Genomic DNA, 14310 nt, shown 5'->3' with positions numbered 1-14310 from the left:
GCTGGTGCAGACGGGGAAAGCCAGGTTACGGGGAGGGGGAGGGAAAGGCGCAGTCAGGCTTGAACTCGTGAGGGCGCTGTGGGTCTGGAGCGTGGCCGGGCGGGGACGCCGAGCCCGAGTGGACAGTCCTGTCCTGACGCGGTGAGCCTCCAGGGAGAGGCACAGGGCAACCGATGGTGCCGTCGGCCTCCAGACTCTCTAGAACGAGGCGAAGTGTGGGTCCACTGATCACCCTTCCTCAGCTCCACTAACTCTCCTGCAGCTGCGTTTCACCTGACAGGGACAAGGTCTCTGCAGTCTCTGCTCGCCTAGACCTCTGGGTCCGGGAAGACCCCGCCGTGCACACCCCCTAATCTCTGTCTCTGAGCAGCCGCCCCCCCTTCCCTGGGGGTTGGTGTCTCAGCACCATTTCTCCCCACGGACTTGGCCGTGGAGAACGGGCTCTGTCTACACCGCAGCCAAGGTGCCCACGGCCGCCGCCGTCCTGCCCCCGCCCCTCGGGACCGTCAGGAGGAGGTGGGACAAAGCGCCGTGTCGCCCGGGGAACCAGCCCCCATGCCCCGGGTTCTCTGTGCTGTCCAGGGGCTCTCATCCCTCCGAACTCCCCCGGTCTCTCCAAGCCCGCTCCTTGTGCTAGAATTCGGTGCAGTAAACAGTGTCTGAAATAAACTGCCCGTTGGTCGGGAGCCAGGCACAATGTTAAGAAACACATTTTCTTTGTCGTGGGCTTTGCATCCCGGCCTCTGGGTCCTCACCGTGTACCCCGCCTCCCGGCGCGGGCGGCCGGTGCCTGGTTCTCTGGCCCGTTAACTGCAGTCGCCTGTGTGGAAACCGTATGTTTTAAGACATTCATTATGGAACGTGTGACAGGCACCTGCAAACTGTGCACCACGTACTTCAGGCACCGACGACGTCAGGGTGAATAGGACAGTCGAGCCCTTCACAGAGCTCGGGGTCTGGAGGGAATACGTGTGTCCACCAGCTCCCTACCCCTGACCGGTGCCGTGGCAGACGTGTTTACAGTGGGGGCAGCGGGACAAGGCGGGCCTGACACCAGAGGTCATGTCTGCAGGGGCCCTGGAAGGCTGAGTAAGATTTTTTAATCCAGACAAATGAGAAGGGGCTTCCGAAGCAGCGGGGCCAGCAAGTGCAAAGGCTTAGAGCTGGGGGGGTGGGGGGTCGAGCAGAAAAGGCAGAGGGAACCAGGTGGCCAAGACGCATGAGCGACACATGGAAGGGTCTGTTCTGAGCGTGCGGGGCCCAGGGGCCCGGTGAGCAGACGCAGGGTGTGTCGGCCCCGCCGTGGCCTCGATGCCCTGTGGGCAGGTCGCAGGAAGCGGGCAGGAGAGGGCGGGCGGGGAGAGCTGGCGGGTGGGCCGCGGTCTCCCCTCGTGTCGGTGGCACTGCTGCCTGGCCGGAAGGGAAGGGGAGGGGACCGGCAGGTGTCTGGGGAGCCCAGAGTTCCCACTGTGGGCCCCGGACAGACTGATAACGGGACCAGGTCTAGTGAAAGGAAGAGGAGGAGCAAGCTGGGGGGTTCGGAGGGGGGACGGCCCGCCAGGTGAGGTCGTGGCCTCTGGGTGGAGCAGGAATCCGCCTGGAGGCAGAAGGGGAGTCGCCGGCACCCAGGTGAAGCCACACGGTGGGCGACTGGCCGGCCTGGGGGCTCCGAGGCGTGGCAGACACAGTAGGGAGGCTCCCAAGAGCAGGCATGAAGTTTGGGGCAAAACAAATGATCCTGTAAGACGCCTGCCCTTTCTCACGTAGGCTGCCATGCGTTGAGGTCCCTCGGAAGGGACCCCCGCCCGCAGTCCCAGAGGCTGCTCGGCTGCCAGTCCCTGCGAAGCAGCAGCAAACCCAGACCCTCCACCCGCGCTCGATGATGACTCATCCTGCCCGCGCCCCAGCAGTCACGGCTCTGCCTCCTGCTCGTGCTCCTCGGTCCCCCTGACACTTGCGGATCGGGGCTGAGGCTGCTCCCACCACCTCCACTGCCCACCGACGTCCGGGCGGCGTCCGCCAGCCTCCGGGGAGCGGGTGAGTTTTTGCTTTACATCGTCCCCGAGCCCCGGGATCCCCCTCTGCCTGCCCCTAAGCTCTGGTGGCCCAAAGCAGAAGGGCCAGTCCAGGCCCTGCTTTGTGGTAGCCATGGCAACTCAGACGGGGGGTGCGGGGAGGCCGGTCTCCCCTGGACCACTACGGCGGGTCGCCCCACCCCGCCTCCCAGCTCCTCGCTGTCCGCTCTGCCGCTTTCCTCACTGTGCGTCTGCAGCGCCGGGGACACAGCAGTGAACCAGAAGCAGGCAGTGCGGAGGAGGGCGACACGCTCGGCCCTCTTAGAAGCTGCGTTTTTGTGGAGGGCTCAGACCAGCAATTCGACGACCGCAGGTCAGAAGTGACTTAAATAAGGAGGTTAATAACTAAGCGTCTCGACAGGTAGTAAGTGCTTAGGAGAGTAAAAGGAGGAGGGGGGTGGGGGTGCTGGGGAAAGGTTCCAGATTTTAGACGGCTGCTGACCACAGGCCTGGCTGTCCTGACCCAGGGTTAGGGGACCGAAGTGACCCCATCTGACCGGGAAGCAGGTTTTGACACGGTGGGCGGAGACTGTTTCTGCTCAGCCGCCTTCCTCAGCCCGGCCCGGCCAGGCGTCCGTTTCCCTCAGCCTCCTCCCGCCACACCCCCAGCAGACAGGACGGCTACGTCCCCAGAGAGCATTTGGTAGCATAACTCAAGGCAGAGGAAGAGACTCTGAGCCAAGTGACTGCTGCTGTCCCTCCCAGCTTTACACACCTGTTTTGGGAAACGTTTATCTGTAGCACAGTCTGTCTGCAGCCCCAGGCAGCCCCATCAGCGGCTCCCAGACCTGGCTGCACAGCAGGACCACTTGGGTGGTTTTTCAAACTACTGCTTCTGGCCTCTGCCCTGGACATTCGGGCTTGGCAGGTTTGGGCTACAGCCTGCGAATCTGTGTTTTGTTTTACAAACCACTGAGCCCAATGGTTTCTTTGGGTCCTTCTTCCTTGCATCTGACACCCCACCCCCCATTTCCTGTATCGGCCCCTCCTGCCCCCGTGGAGCTGTGAGACAGCAACTGCCCCCGGTCACCAAGTGGGTGGCACACTGGCGAGACCCCAGGTCTCCTTTCCAGGCTGAGCACACATGGCCCTGTCTTCCCCGCTTTTCATGGGGGCACCTCCTCGATGGGGAAACAGCTGCTCCGCCAATGATCCCAAAACATGGACGTCCCCACTACCAGCCCCGCCTGCAGGTAGCAGCAGCCCCGCGGGGTTCAGGGCGCCCCGCGACCTGCATTCACTGTACCTGCCGTGGAGTCAGGAAGGACCATTAGCCGTCAATAAGACGTGAACCCTTCTCACGCCGTGTGTCAGGGCTAAGAACTCGGAGATGAGTACGAGGTCCCAGCTGCTGAGGAGCTGACAATCTAGTGGGAGAACAGATGATGCTAACACAGGTCCCCCCTGAGCACAGCAGGGCAGTGGAGCCAGTCCGGGAAGCTTCCAGAAGGAGGCCTCAGGATTCAGCCAGAGGAAAGCGTTGGGGCAGAGCCATGGAGTGGTGAAGGCTTTCCAGGCCGAGGGTTTCCGCTTGAGCAAATAATAGCTGACATTTATTGAGTTCTTGCTCCGTGCCAGGCTCTAAGTGTTTTATACTGTATTATTTATTCTGTGATAACTATTATGGTAGAAAAAATAATAGCCCCCAAAATGGCCACTCCCTCATGCCTGGAACCCGTGAACACGTCACCTTAAAGAACAAAAGAGCATGCAGATGTGATTGCTCTCAGAATCTCGAGATGGGAAAACTATGCTGGATTATCGGGTGGGCCCCATGTCATCACAAGTGCCCTTCTAAGAGAAGAACGGCATTGCCAAAGAGATTGGAAGATGCTAGGCTGTTGGCTTTGAAGGTGCAGGAGGGGCCCCTAGCAACACGAGCAGCAGCTGGAAGCTAAAACAGTCAAGGAACCAGCTGGCCCAGAGCCGCCAAACCATAAGCTAAGTTCCTGCCCTGTAAAGATGTTTGTGGCGATTTGTTGCAGCAGCTGTAGAAAACTGATACGATGGCTTCTCTTCCCATTTTGCACTTGGAGAAAGTGAGAGGTTAAGCCATCTGCCCGAAGGCGCATGGCGAGTGATTGCAGATCCAGGATTCTGGATTCAGGCATCTGGCTCCGGGTCCCCTCCTGGCCCACTCTTGCTTCTGTCCTGCCTGTGAGGGACCGAGAAGCAGAAGTTCGGGGCACTGGAGCCTGTCGGGGAGACCGGGAGCTTCAGAAGACGAAGATGCAGGCGGGAGCCCGAATCCTGGGGGCCCTTCTCGGTCAGTGGGGGGGCGGCCCCCGCAGCCACTTCCCTGTGCTCCTTTGTGGAGGTCTGCTCAAGTCCATGGCCAATTGTGAGTGTCCCCCAGGGTCAGAGGTCCGCTCCCCAGACCCTGCTTACCCAGCTATGCCTGGGGCCAGGTGCAGACTGAACCACTGGCTGATCCAAACCTTTGCCCCCCTGGCCAGGTAGTAAAGAGGGGCTGGGCTGGTTTAGCACGGCATCCTTATGCTTTTAAAAGTCTGTCTTCGAACATCTCCTTCTACCTCATAATCCTTGCGTTTGATCTAATTCTGTCACTCATACATAAAGCACCCCGATCCCTCCGTCTTTGACTGAGATGACTGGTCAGAGGAATTTGGAGGCAGTAGTTTAAGCTTTTTAAAATGTTAAACACATTACCTGAAACCACCCCAAATGCCTCTGCTTAATTTGCATTCCAAGTGCTTTGCAGGCCAGGCTGAGGTTTTCCAAGGAGCAGTTAGCCAACGTTTGATCCGCATCTTGCCCACAAAGCATCCGCGCCCAGCTCATTGGAGTCCTCGCCCCGCCCACAAAGCATCCGCGCCCCGCCCACTGTCCTTTGCAGACGTGCGGGGAGGCGGGAACCTTCTCCCCATTCCTGAGAGAAGCTCAGGCCCAGAGTACGACTGGGCCCAAGCTCACACAGCGTGGGTGGAAGTGGCAGCTGCGCTTCGTGTCGCATTATGTTGCTTCTCAAGGGGAAAGGAAAGTACCCAAAACACCCTTTCAAGGAATGGGGTGCCAGGTTCCCGGTCAGAGGTGCCCCTCCCAAGTGCAGAAGTAGATGGCAGGGCATGTACACACACCGCCTCTCACGTGCTGGGACCCCGCCCTGCTGGAGGGGCTGCCTGCACCCCCCGGGCCTCTGACGTGAGAGGCACACGGGGTAGTTTGGCCGAGACTCACCACTGTCTCAGGGCACAGGCAGGCGCGGGCGGAGGACCCGCAGTGGTTTGCAGATCTGCTGGTGGGAGCCTGCGCACGGTGACGTGGCCGCGCACGGCGACATGGCCCCGCGTGGCCACAGGTGGCTGCAGGCGCGGCTCCCGGTGTGACGGAGACAGCGGCACAGGCTAAGTTCTCTCTGCTGCCCTCACGCCTGGGTCCCACAGGTCCCTGGGACGTCCTGTGCTCCTTGCCACACGGTGCACATTATGTTCCTCGCTGTTTCTGAGCGTAGTGGGCCTTAGATGTGCAGAAACCATCCTTCGGCCCCGCAGCCATGCAGAGAGCGGATCAAGGCCACTCCCTGCTGGCCTGGGGGAAGAACCAGAGACTAGTGGCCAGACCAGTGTCCATGCAGATGGATGGACGTGCGCAGGGGCCAGTCCCTAACGCAGCTGTCGCCACCCAACCCTAGTTTAAGAACACTTCACGTGCGTTCCAAGAAACGGGCCCGCTCTGGGGTCTTTAGCAGGAGGAAGATTTACTGTGAAGCCACCGGAGGTTCACAGCATCAGCGGGAGCCGGAGGAGCTTTGCTCCAAGGCAGGATGGAGATGGCTCTGGAGGCTGGGACTGGGGACCATGTGACAAGTTCTCCATGACCTCTGAACACAGCACCAGTGCTGCCGGACGCCACCGCTGTGCATGTCACCTCGCCGTCCCTCTGTCCCCAGGTCTTGTTAGGTGCGTGTGGCCAGGCCACTGCAGGGACACTGAGACCTGCCCCAGCAGGGTGGGGTCACTGCAGCCTGACCGGTGCACGGACTTGGCAGATGTGGCTGTCACCGCCCCAAAGGGGCTAAGCAGATAGTCCCGTTACCCCATTCTCTCGCCTTCGATGGCCTAAACGTCCTCCGCAAAGCTGGTTTTGAAGCATCGTTGGAGCTGCTGTGTGTGTTGTTTTCACGGAATAAAGTGAGAAAGGCATCAGCAGAAATCCTCATCGTGTTACGGAGATGACAATGAACTTACAAGGCGATTCTAACTTCATATTTTCCTGTAGAATTCGGATCTTTTCATAATAAGAACATCTGTCTCTATTTGGCGGAGTCTGGCCGGAGCTGGGACGGCCAGCAGAGGTGTGCGGGCCAGGGAAGGCGTGTGTGGGAGGCTGGTGGCCTGTGGCCTCAAGACGGCCCTGTTCTGCTCCACGTGGGGTTGGGCTCTTCCCTCTCTGCCTTTAGCTCCTCGCCTCCCTGTGCTCCGACGCGAGAGTCCCCAGGCTTCCCGGGACAGCTGCTGGGCGTCGGGAGAGGACGCTGTGGGGCCGGGCCACCCGGGGGCCACCTGGCTTCTGCTTCATGTGTCGGCTCACTCCTGTTGTGATTTCAGGTGAGCCTCAAAGCAGGAGCCCCGAACCAGCCTCTTGTCTGACGACTGCCAGCTGCTGCTGCCGCCAGCCTGTCCCCTGCCCAGGCCCGGTCCAGTGCCACCTCAGCAGGTAAGCAAGTGACAGGCCCCGTCTTTTTTTTGCCCAGGTGTTAGCCGCAGCGACGTGTGGGCCCACGTGGGGCTGGGCCAGGTCCTCAGACCGGCATTTTCTCCCCTTAGCAGTTGTCATAGGCCTGACCGCGGTGTCCCGAGGCAGGTCAGGTCAGCGGCCTGGGGCTGGCCCGCTTCGCACACCCGCCCCCCACTCTTTACTGAGTTCCGCACCACGGGGCGCCCCCCGCCGGAACCTGCCGTGGGCCGGTCTGTGTGCACGTGTCCCCACGTGCGTCTGACGCGGGTGACAGAGCCCGTCCCCCGAGCTGTCGTCTCCCGAGCAGCCGCGGGCCGAGCGAGTCGCCCAGTGGTCGCAGGGCCGTGAGCTGCTCCGTCTCCATCCGTCCCCGTTCCTTTGTCGTCTTGGGATGCGGTGGGTGCACACGCACACGCACACGCGCACGCGCACGCGCACACGGACGCGGAGAGGGACGTCCACCCGTCCACGGACGAGCGCGGTGTCCGGACGGTCCCCAAGGGCGGAGGGGTCGTTCGGGCGGCGGGCCAGGCGGGGAGGGCAGGCTTCAGGAAGCTTCCGTGGGCTCGTGTCTTCCAGAGGCTCGCTCGTCTTTACTTGTGGCAAAACCACTCCCTCCTCCGGGGCCAGGCACCTCCCTGCACACAGGGCACGGCCTGCGCCCAGAGTGACCCCGGCAGTGACCTCATGGCATCTCTCTGTGTCTCCACTCTCGCCTGCCTGAGCGAGAGTGGAAATGGGGGGGTCCTGTTTCGTTGGCGGTGGTCGTCCTAAGGTGGTGAAGAACACAGACATACACTTGAAAGTGCTGTGGGGAAGGCATCAGGGACACGGGCGTCACGGGGATCGCGGGCCGAGTGGTGGGCAGAGCCGCGGGGGGCCACGGGTCACCCACGTGAAGGACGAGCCTCGGGGAAGGAGGCGCCTCCCCCTGCAGTGACCGGTGGCCGACACACACGGGCCGCACTGTGAGGCGTGTGTCCTCGCAGTGTCGAGGGTCACCCCGCTCGGGGCTCCAGCTCAGTCTCCCCGTGAGTGTCCTGACTGCCCCAGGTCAGTCCCCAGAGGTCAGGACGAGACCACCGAGTCTGGCATCTAAAGATGGGGGCTCGGGGGCAGCTGCGGTGGCCAGTGCGGGCCCCGGGGCAGAGGAGCAGCGGCCGCAGGAGCGGAAGCGAGGACACAGTGGACGCAGGAGCTGGGGGAGCAGGAGTTCAGGGGGTTCCCCCTGAGTGGGCTTCTCTCCGTCCAGCGGAAGCGAGGTCGTGCACTCCGGAGGAGAGGGTGACACCGTGAGGAGGTGACAACCTGAAGACCGAGCCGGGAGGGCGGGAGGGTGGCGGGACGGGGAGATGGCCCGGCCTCTCTGAGGACCTGCGAGGCTGGACCGCGGCGCTCATGGCTCCAGCTCCAGCATTTGGGGTTCCCCAGCACGCTCAGCGGCCTTCAGCGTGAGTGGACAGAGGTCGGAGTTGGATGATACGATGTCGGGATTTAGGGACAAAGGAAGGAAGGCGGGTCTCGGGAGAACGTGACGGCCGTGCCGGGACCCATCACGCTGGTGGCCCGTGCGAACGACGGGCTGGGAGGGGCTGAGGACACTGCCCTGAGCGAAGCGATGCTTCGGGGCTGGATGAGGAAGGGTCCCAGGACGGGACAGCGGGCGACGCCCTCATGGCCGTGGACTGAAGTGGCCTGACGTGGAGGGGACGAGGGGATGGGGGTCCTACCAGGACGGGACCCCCACACCAAGAGGAGAACGCAGCTCCACGGGGGCCTCTTCGCGTGTGGAGCGTCCGGGCCCCCTACTGCTCAGCGGGGTGGGGGTGCGAACGCCCCCGGGGAGAGCAGGAGACAGCTCTGCAGGGTCAGGGGTTCCGAGCGCGGCCAGCCCCACAGGTCCAGGGGTTTGGCGAGGCTCTGGCTGTGCTGCCTTCTCCGTGCTCACGTGCACACGCACACGCACACGCACACGCTCCACGCGCCCTCACTCGGCGCAGAGCCCCCTCCTCCCTGGTGACTCTCCGGGGCTCAGTGCCTTCTCAGCCATCCCTGTGCCCCAGCTCCCAGCTCCTGAAGCCCAGAGCCAGTGAGGAGGGAAGAGAAGGGTGGCTTCTGGGGGGTGGGAGTGGGGGCCGGGGGCTCAGGGCAGTGGTTTTAGGACCCTTTTCACATGCGTCAGGCTGGGGACGGTTGGGAACGAGATTGTCTCCTTTTCGCGTGAACATGAGGATGCAGACACACATAGCACACACCTCCCCTGAGGGACAGCCACACACGTGCAGACTGGCTCAGGGTGTGCCACACAGGCACGTGGGCACACACAGGGACACACACCTGCACACGCATGCACATCTCTGCAGTGGGGGGTCGCTGGCTGCTCCCCCAGGTTTCAAAACCCCCAGCTCCTCCCGACTTTCCTTCTCTACTTGAGGAAAAGTCTCCGGCCAAGGCAGGAACGCGCACCTGATCGACTCTGACTCAGATGCCTGGTCTGCGTCTGAAAACGAGAAACTTATTTTTCAAAAGTCGCCTGTGGACAAATGAAGCCGCCATCACACCTCGTCTGGGCCAGAGGGTTGGTGTGTGCGAGGGAAAAACTCAGAGTGTGTCCTGCCCAGCAAGACACTGGCCGAGCCTTCTCACGCCTCACTCTGTGCCGTGGGAAGCCGTTGTCACCTATGTGACCCTCGGGCTTGGATGACTAGACGTCCCCTGAGCCGTTTGTGTTAGATGGGACAGCTACTCTGCGGCCTGAGCTTTCTCGTGGACCTGTCAGCGGCATGGCCGTCTTTGGCTGGTCAGTTGTGTGGCATCGTTTCCTGTCTCGTCCAGGAGAAGTTGTTGCTTCTGACAAAGCAAATCTCTGCTTGGGGTGGGGTGGAGTGGGGTGTGTGTGTGTGTGTGCGCGCGCGCGCGCACTGTTGTGTGAAAATGAACTCCCAGCACAAAGTCTGTAAACTCTTTGGAATGACAGCAGGCTTTACATTCGTAGTAAAGGGTTTTTACCCCGGGAGACGTGTGCCTGAAGCCTCAGTGGCTGGCGAGGCTGCACAAGACCACAGGGACAGCCCTGGGCTCGGTCCAAGCCCAGCGTCGGGCTGAGTCCGCGTCTGGCTGCGGGGCCTCGCACTGCTGGCTCGATGTCTCTGCGTTTTGCCAATTTCATGAGCTGCTGGAGGAACGAGCGGACAGATGTGTGGGAAAATGACTGATCCCTAAGAAAGTGCCGTCGAGCGATGAAGGACGGTTCGTGGCCTCGACCGCGGGGGCAGCGGAGTGGCCTGGGGCCTCTGCGACCTCCTGCCCGCCCTCCCCAGGCTGAGCCTTCCCAAACAGAAGCATGGGCACTCTGGTGGCTGGTGGCACACTCCTTCTCCTTCCCCCGGGGTGGGGGGGGTCCCACATGCCCCAGCGGGATGGAGAAGCTGTCGGTGCTGGGGGCAGGGGGCACGGATGGCTCGGCCTTGCCTCCGGAGAAGCAGCACCCCAACCCCTCCGCTCGCTGTTCCAGGGCTGCAGGATGAAGGAGGGTGTGTCCAGCAACAGCACCACCAGCATCTCCCAGGCCAGGAAGGCCGTGGAGCAGCTGAAGATGGAGGCCTGCATGGACAGGGTGAAGGTAGGCACACCCCTCTGCCCACACTCCACCGAGACAGCCCTCCCGGAGAGCACGTCACCCAGCAGGGCACCCGCCGCCCTTGGCGCTGTGACATGTACAAGCGAGCGCTTGCTCCAGGGCTCTGAGTGTGCCCGCAGGTCCAAACAGGACGGGTGCTCGGTGCGTGAGCTCCGTAGGGGTCTCGTGCCTTCGCGGCCCCGTTTACCTCGTTGCCAGGCCCGTAAGCGAGAAAGAGGTTAACAACAAAACCCGCCATCGTTTCCTGCCTGACCCGGTGGCTTTACTGCCGGGGGTGGGGCTGAGCCCTGCGCCCTGCTTGTCAGATGCTGCTCTGGGGGAAGCGAAGGCAGGTGCCAGGCGCCCCCCACCACGCTCATCTCCGTCTCCGTCGAGCAGAGATCCCCTCTTGCTGGGAGCACTGAAGCGAGACGAAGCCACCTCATTTCCAGGTGCCTCTTAAGCAAGCAGGAGGCTCTGGAATGCTGTTTAGGTTCATTGACTGTAATAGGGTTGGAGCCTCGTTGGGAATGTCACAGCAGGAAACCCAAATCCGCTGAGCCTGTGGTCTGAGGGGACACACCACGAGGGGGCTCGCCCAGGCATCTGGGGCTCCAACCCCCAGGCCTTCCGTTGGCCGAGTGAGCAGCCCCGCCCCCCAGACTCCCGTCACCTCCCCGGGGCCCCTGCCTAGGATGGTCACACCTTTCCCCTGGTCACACACGATCTCAGGAAGCAGGAACCCTGCATGGAAAGTGACATGACCGTGGAGGAGTCAGGAAGGAATATGGCGTGACACAGGTGGTACAGCGGACCTGCACCCCACACACAGGGAGCCACGGCCAGGCGGACAGCAGTCCTTGCTCCAGGCAGGACGGGGGAGCCAAGTCGTTCCAAAGCAGGGAGAGAGGGACTTTGGAGTGAGCACCCAGTGGCTCGCAGACGGGACAGACCTGTGGTGAGAGTGAGCAGCCCCGCCCCCCAGACTCCCGTCACCTCCCCGGGGCCCCTGCCTAGGATGGTCACACCTTTCCCCTGGTCACACACGATCTCAGGAAGCAGGAACCCTGCATGGAAAGTGACACGACCGTGGAGGAGTGAGGAAGGAATATGGCGTGACACAGGTGGTACAGCGGACCTGCACCCCACACACAGGGAGCCACGGCCAGGTGAACAGCAGTCCTTGCTCCAGGCAGGACTGGGGAGCAAGGAGCCAAGTCATTCCAAAGCAGGGGGAGAGGGACTTTGGAGTGAGTGCCCGGTGGCTCGCAGACGGGACAGACGCCTGGCCTGTGGTGAGAGCCGCTCTCCTGAGAAGCATCCGGAGCCGGCTCTGCGTAGGCGTGGGCGTGGACAGGGACACAAAGGGACCGTCCTGCCTGGGGCTGAGCTGCGAGCTGGTGCTGAGGTGGCCTCGCAGGAGAAGGAAGGGAAGGCCGGGCGGCGCGAGCTGCTCACGGCTTGGCTCGCGTCGAGCAGCTGGACGGGACAAAAAACCGGGGGGCGGCCATGCGCACAGGCGCCCAGAACACGCAAGCGTGAGGCCCAGGCCGTGAGAGGAGCTGCAGAAGCTGCGGGAGAGGCCAGCAGGTGCGTGGAGCAGAGCGAAGGGCGGGGTCCGACGGGCAGACGCACAGGGAATTCGGCAGAACTCGGAGGGTAAATGTGGGTGACGCCGGGGACCGGGAAATTAGAACCGACTGTCCAGCCCCGGGGCCGGAGGACCGGGAGAGCGGTGGGCACCGGCCGTGACAATGGGGTGGTCATCGTGTGCAGGCTCTGCTTTGGCAAGGAAGACGAATGCTGTAATAACGGATCCTCGCCTGTGACGGCCACCCCGCGGATTCAGTGTCGGGACCAGATGTGCCCCCAGGTGAAGGGCTCTGCAAGGCACGCAAGGCGCATGCACCGTCTCTGGAAGAAAGAGATGTGCTAAGCCAGTCGGGTCTGTCACTCGGATGGTTTCCAGCGGGGTAGGCGGTCCCAGCGGTGACTGTTGTGGAAATGGCGACGAGGTCCCTCAGAGGGCCTCCCAGACCGGGAGCCGGCCAGTGATGGCCACGTCGGTTCCGGCCAGAGCTGGCACCTTTGTCCGGGAAGAGCTGACACAGGGCTTCCGGGGCAGAGCGACCCCAGGAACTGCCCTGCGAAAGCAAAGACTTGTAAAATAACACCCGGGATCCTAAGAAGGAAGTAAAGAGCACAGAAGGATGGTATTGCAGGTCGGTCCCCATTTGAGCACCCATGGCCTTATTCTTCTTCTCACTCATGAGAGACCCAAGCAATGTAAAATTCTACCTGGAGAGTACGCGTGTGGCATCGATCACAAACAGGAGACTCTGCCAAGCGATCACGCTGGACACGAGCTGAGCACAGCTGGAGGCTCAGGCGGGGGTGGTCTCGCAGTGGCCGGTGCCTGTCCGTGATGGAGCGGCCTCCCGCGGGGTCCTCCGCAAATGGCCCATGGCCTAGCACCCCGCCCCGCCACCTGCGATGGATGCCGGGCCCGCGAGGGGTCCCCGTGAGGTTCCCGCCAGCCATCGTCCACCACCCCATTTTGCCGAGGCTGACCCGGGTCACCGGTGGGCGGGCTGCTGTTTTGGGAAGGCCACACTCCCGTTCCTGGCCAGCGTCGGAGTCCCCAGAGCACTCACTCTCCCCAGGCCTCCAGCAGCGTGATGCCCTGTGACCAGGCTCCAGAAGCCCCAAGGAAGCAGCCTGGTGGCCAGGCCAGCAGAGCCTGTGCGGGGCTCCCATCCTGAGTGACCACCCCTCCCCCATCCCATAGACTAGGCAGGCCGCAGCAAGCAGAAGCGTTCTTCAGTATCAAAACAGCAAAACGCCAAAAAGGAACTCGAGAGAGCCTCTTTACCATCCGACCGCACGCAAGCTTCCTGATGCCCAGTGACCCTGTGCCTTGCACCCAGTGGAAAATACACGGCAGGCGGCCAGCAGCAAAAGGACGAATGAAGGGGAGGGGAGATGGGGGGAGAAGGAAGAGGCGGGGGAGGCAGAGGGGGTCTCCAGAGCTGGCCTGTGCCAGCAGAGGGGCATCGGCTGAAGAGATGCCATCCCACAGCGGGGCACAGAGGTCAGAGCAGCGCTTCTGGGAGCTGCCTCTCCATTAGGCGCCCCTCAGGGTGCCTGGTTCTGCCGCCCCAGAGGACAGGGGAATTGCTGCCATCGGGCCAAGCCCACGTGAGCTCTGGAAGGGGGCGGATAACCTTGAGCAAACCAGGAGCCCTCAGCCGGGGACCAGGAAACAGACAGACTTGCCAGGAAAATTGGCCAAGCAACATATGGCCAGTCTCCCTCGTGTGCAGCACGGCCTGTGGCGGGCCACTCACACCGCCGTGGCGTGTGTGGACAGTCCCTCGGAGGGCTGCCATGGGGCGAAGATGGTGTCAGCACAAGCCTTACCTGCTGATTGCTGACTGAGAGAGCAACCCGTTCTGTATTAGCCCGGGGACCAGTAAGGAGTGAGGGCAGAAACGAATGGCAGGCGATGGCTGTGCCGAAGGAGAGGTCCCAAGGGACAGCCACCATGGACGTCGAGACGGAGGACTGTTGCAGAAAGGCACCGACGTAAACGAAAGGAGATGACACCGTGACAGATGAAGACGGTCATTCCCAGTCCTTCTCCACGACAGGGAAGGTGTGCAGAACATCATTTGAAAAAGGGAAACAGCATTAGGAAAAAAAGGAACATTCCCACTTCCTCTTTGACACTGAGGTTTTATAATTTGGTGCTTAAAAGAAAAGACAACACGTGTTCAAAAACTATTTTAGACAAGGTATACAAGGACACAAAAATTGAATTTACAAGTCTTCGAGATACATACGCTCTACTTATTCTGTTTAGATTTTTTTAAACCATAAACATGAGAGCGAGTCAGATAGGCACATAAGCCTGTGGCA

The 14310-nt window shown here is 61.8% G+C and overlaps 1 protein-coding gene across 1 annotated transcript in view; it reads left to right on the top strand.

Annotated features, from left to right (window-relative positions):
- GNG4 (G protein subunit gamma 4) overlaps window positions 1–14310 on the top strand; it is a 31018-nt gene that overhangs the window by 2774 nt on the left and 13934 nt on the right. Inside the window, exons 2-4 of the mRNA XM_015596228.2 lie at window positions 1768–2037; window positions 6644–6752; window positions 10288–10395. Coding sequence (XP_015451714.1) covers window positions 10297–10395 — 99 coding nt within the window. The 5' untranslated portion in view covers window positions 1768–2037; window positions 6644–6752; window positions 10288–10296. The remainder of the gene's footprint in view (window positions 1–1767; window positions 2038–6643; window positions 6753–10287; window positions 10396–14310) is intronic.

Source organism: Pteropus alecto, unplaced genomic scaffold, assembly GCF_000325575.1.
Source record: "Pteropus alecto unplaced genomic scaffold, ASM32557v1 scaffold189, whole genome shotgun sequence".
Lineage (NCBI taxonomy): Eukaryota > Metazoa > Chordata > Mammalia > Chiroptera > Pteropodidae > Pteropus > Pteropus alecto.
Note: the sequence above shows the minus strand (reverse complement) of the source record. Positions and strands in the feature narration are given on the sequence as shown.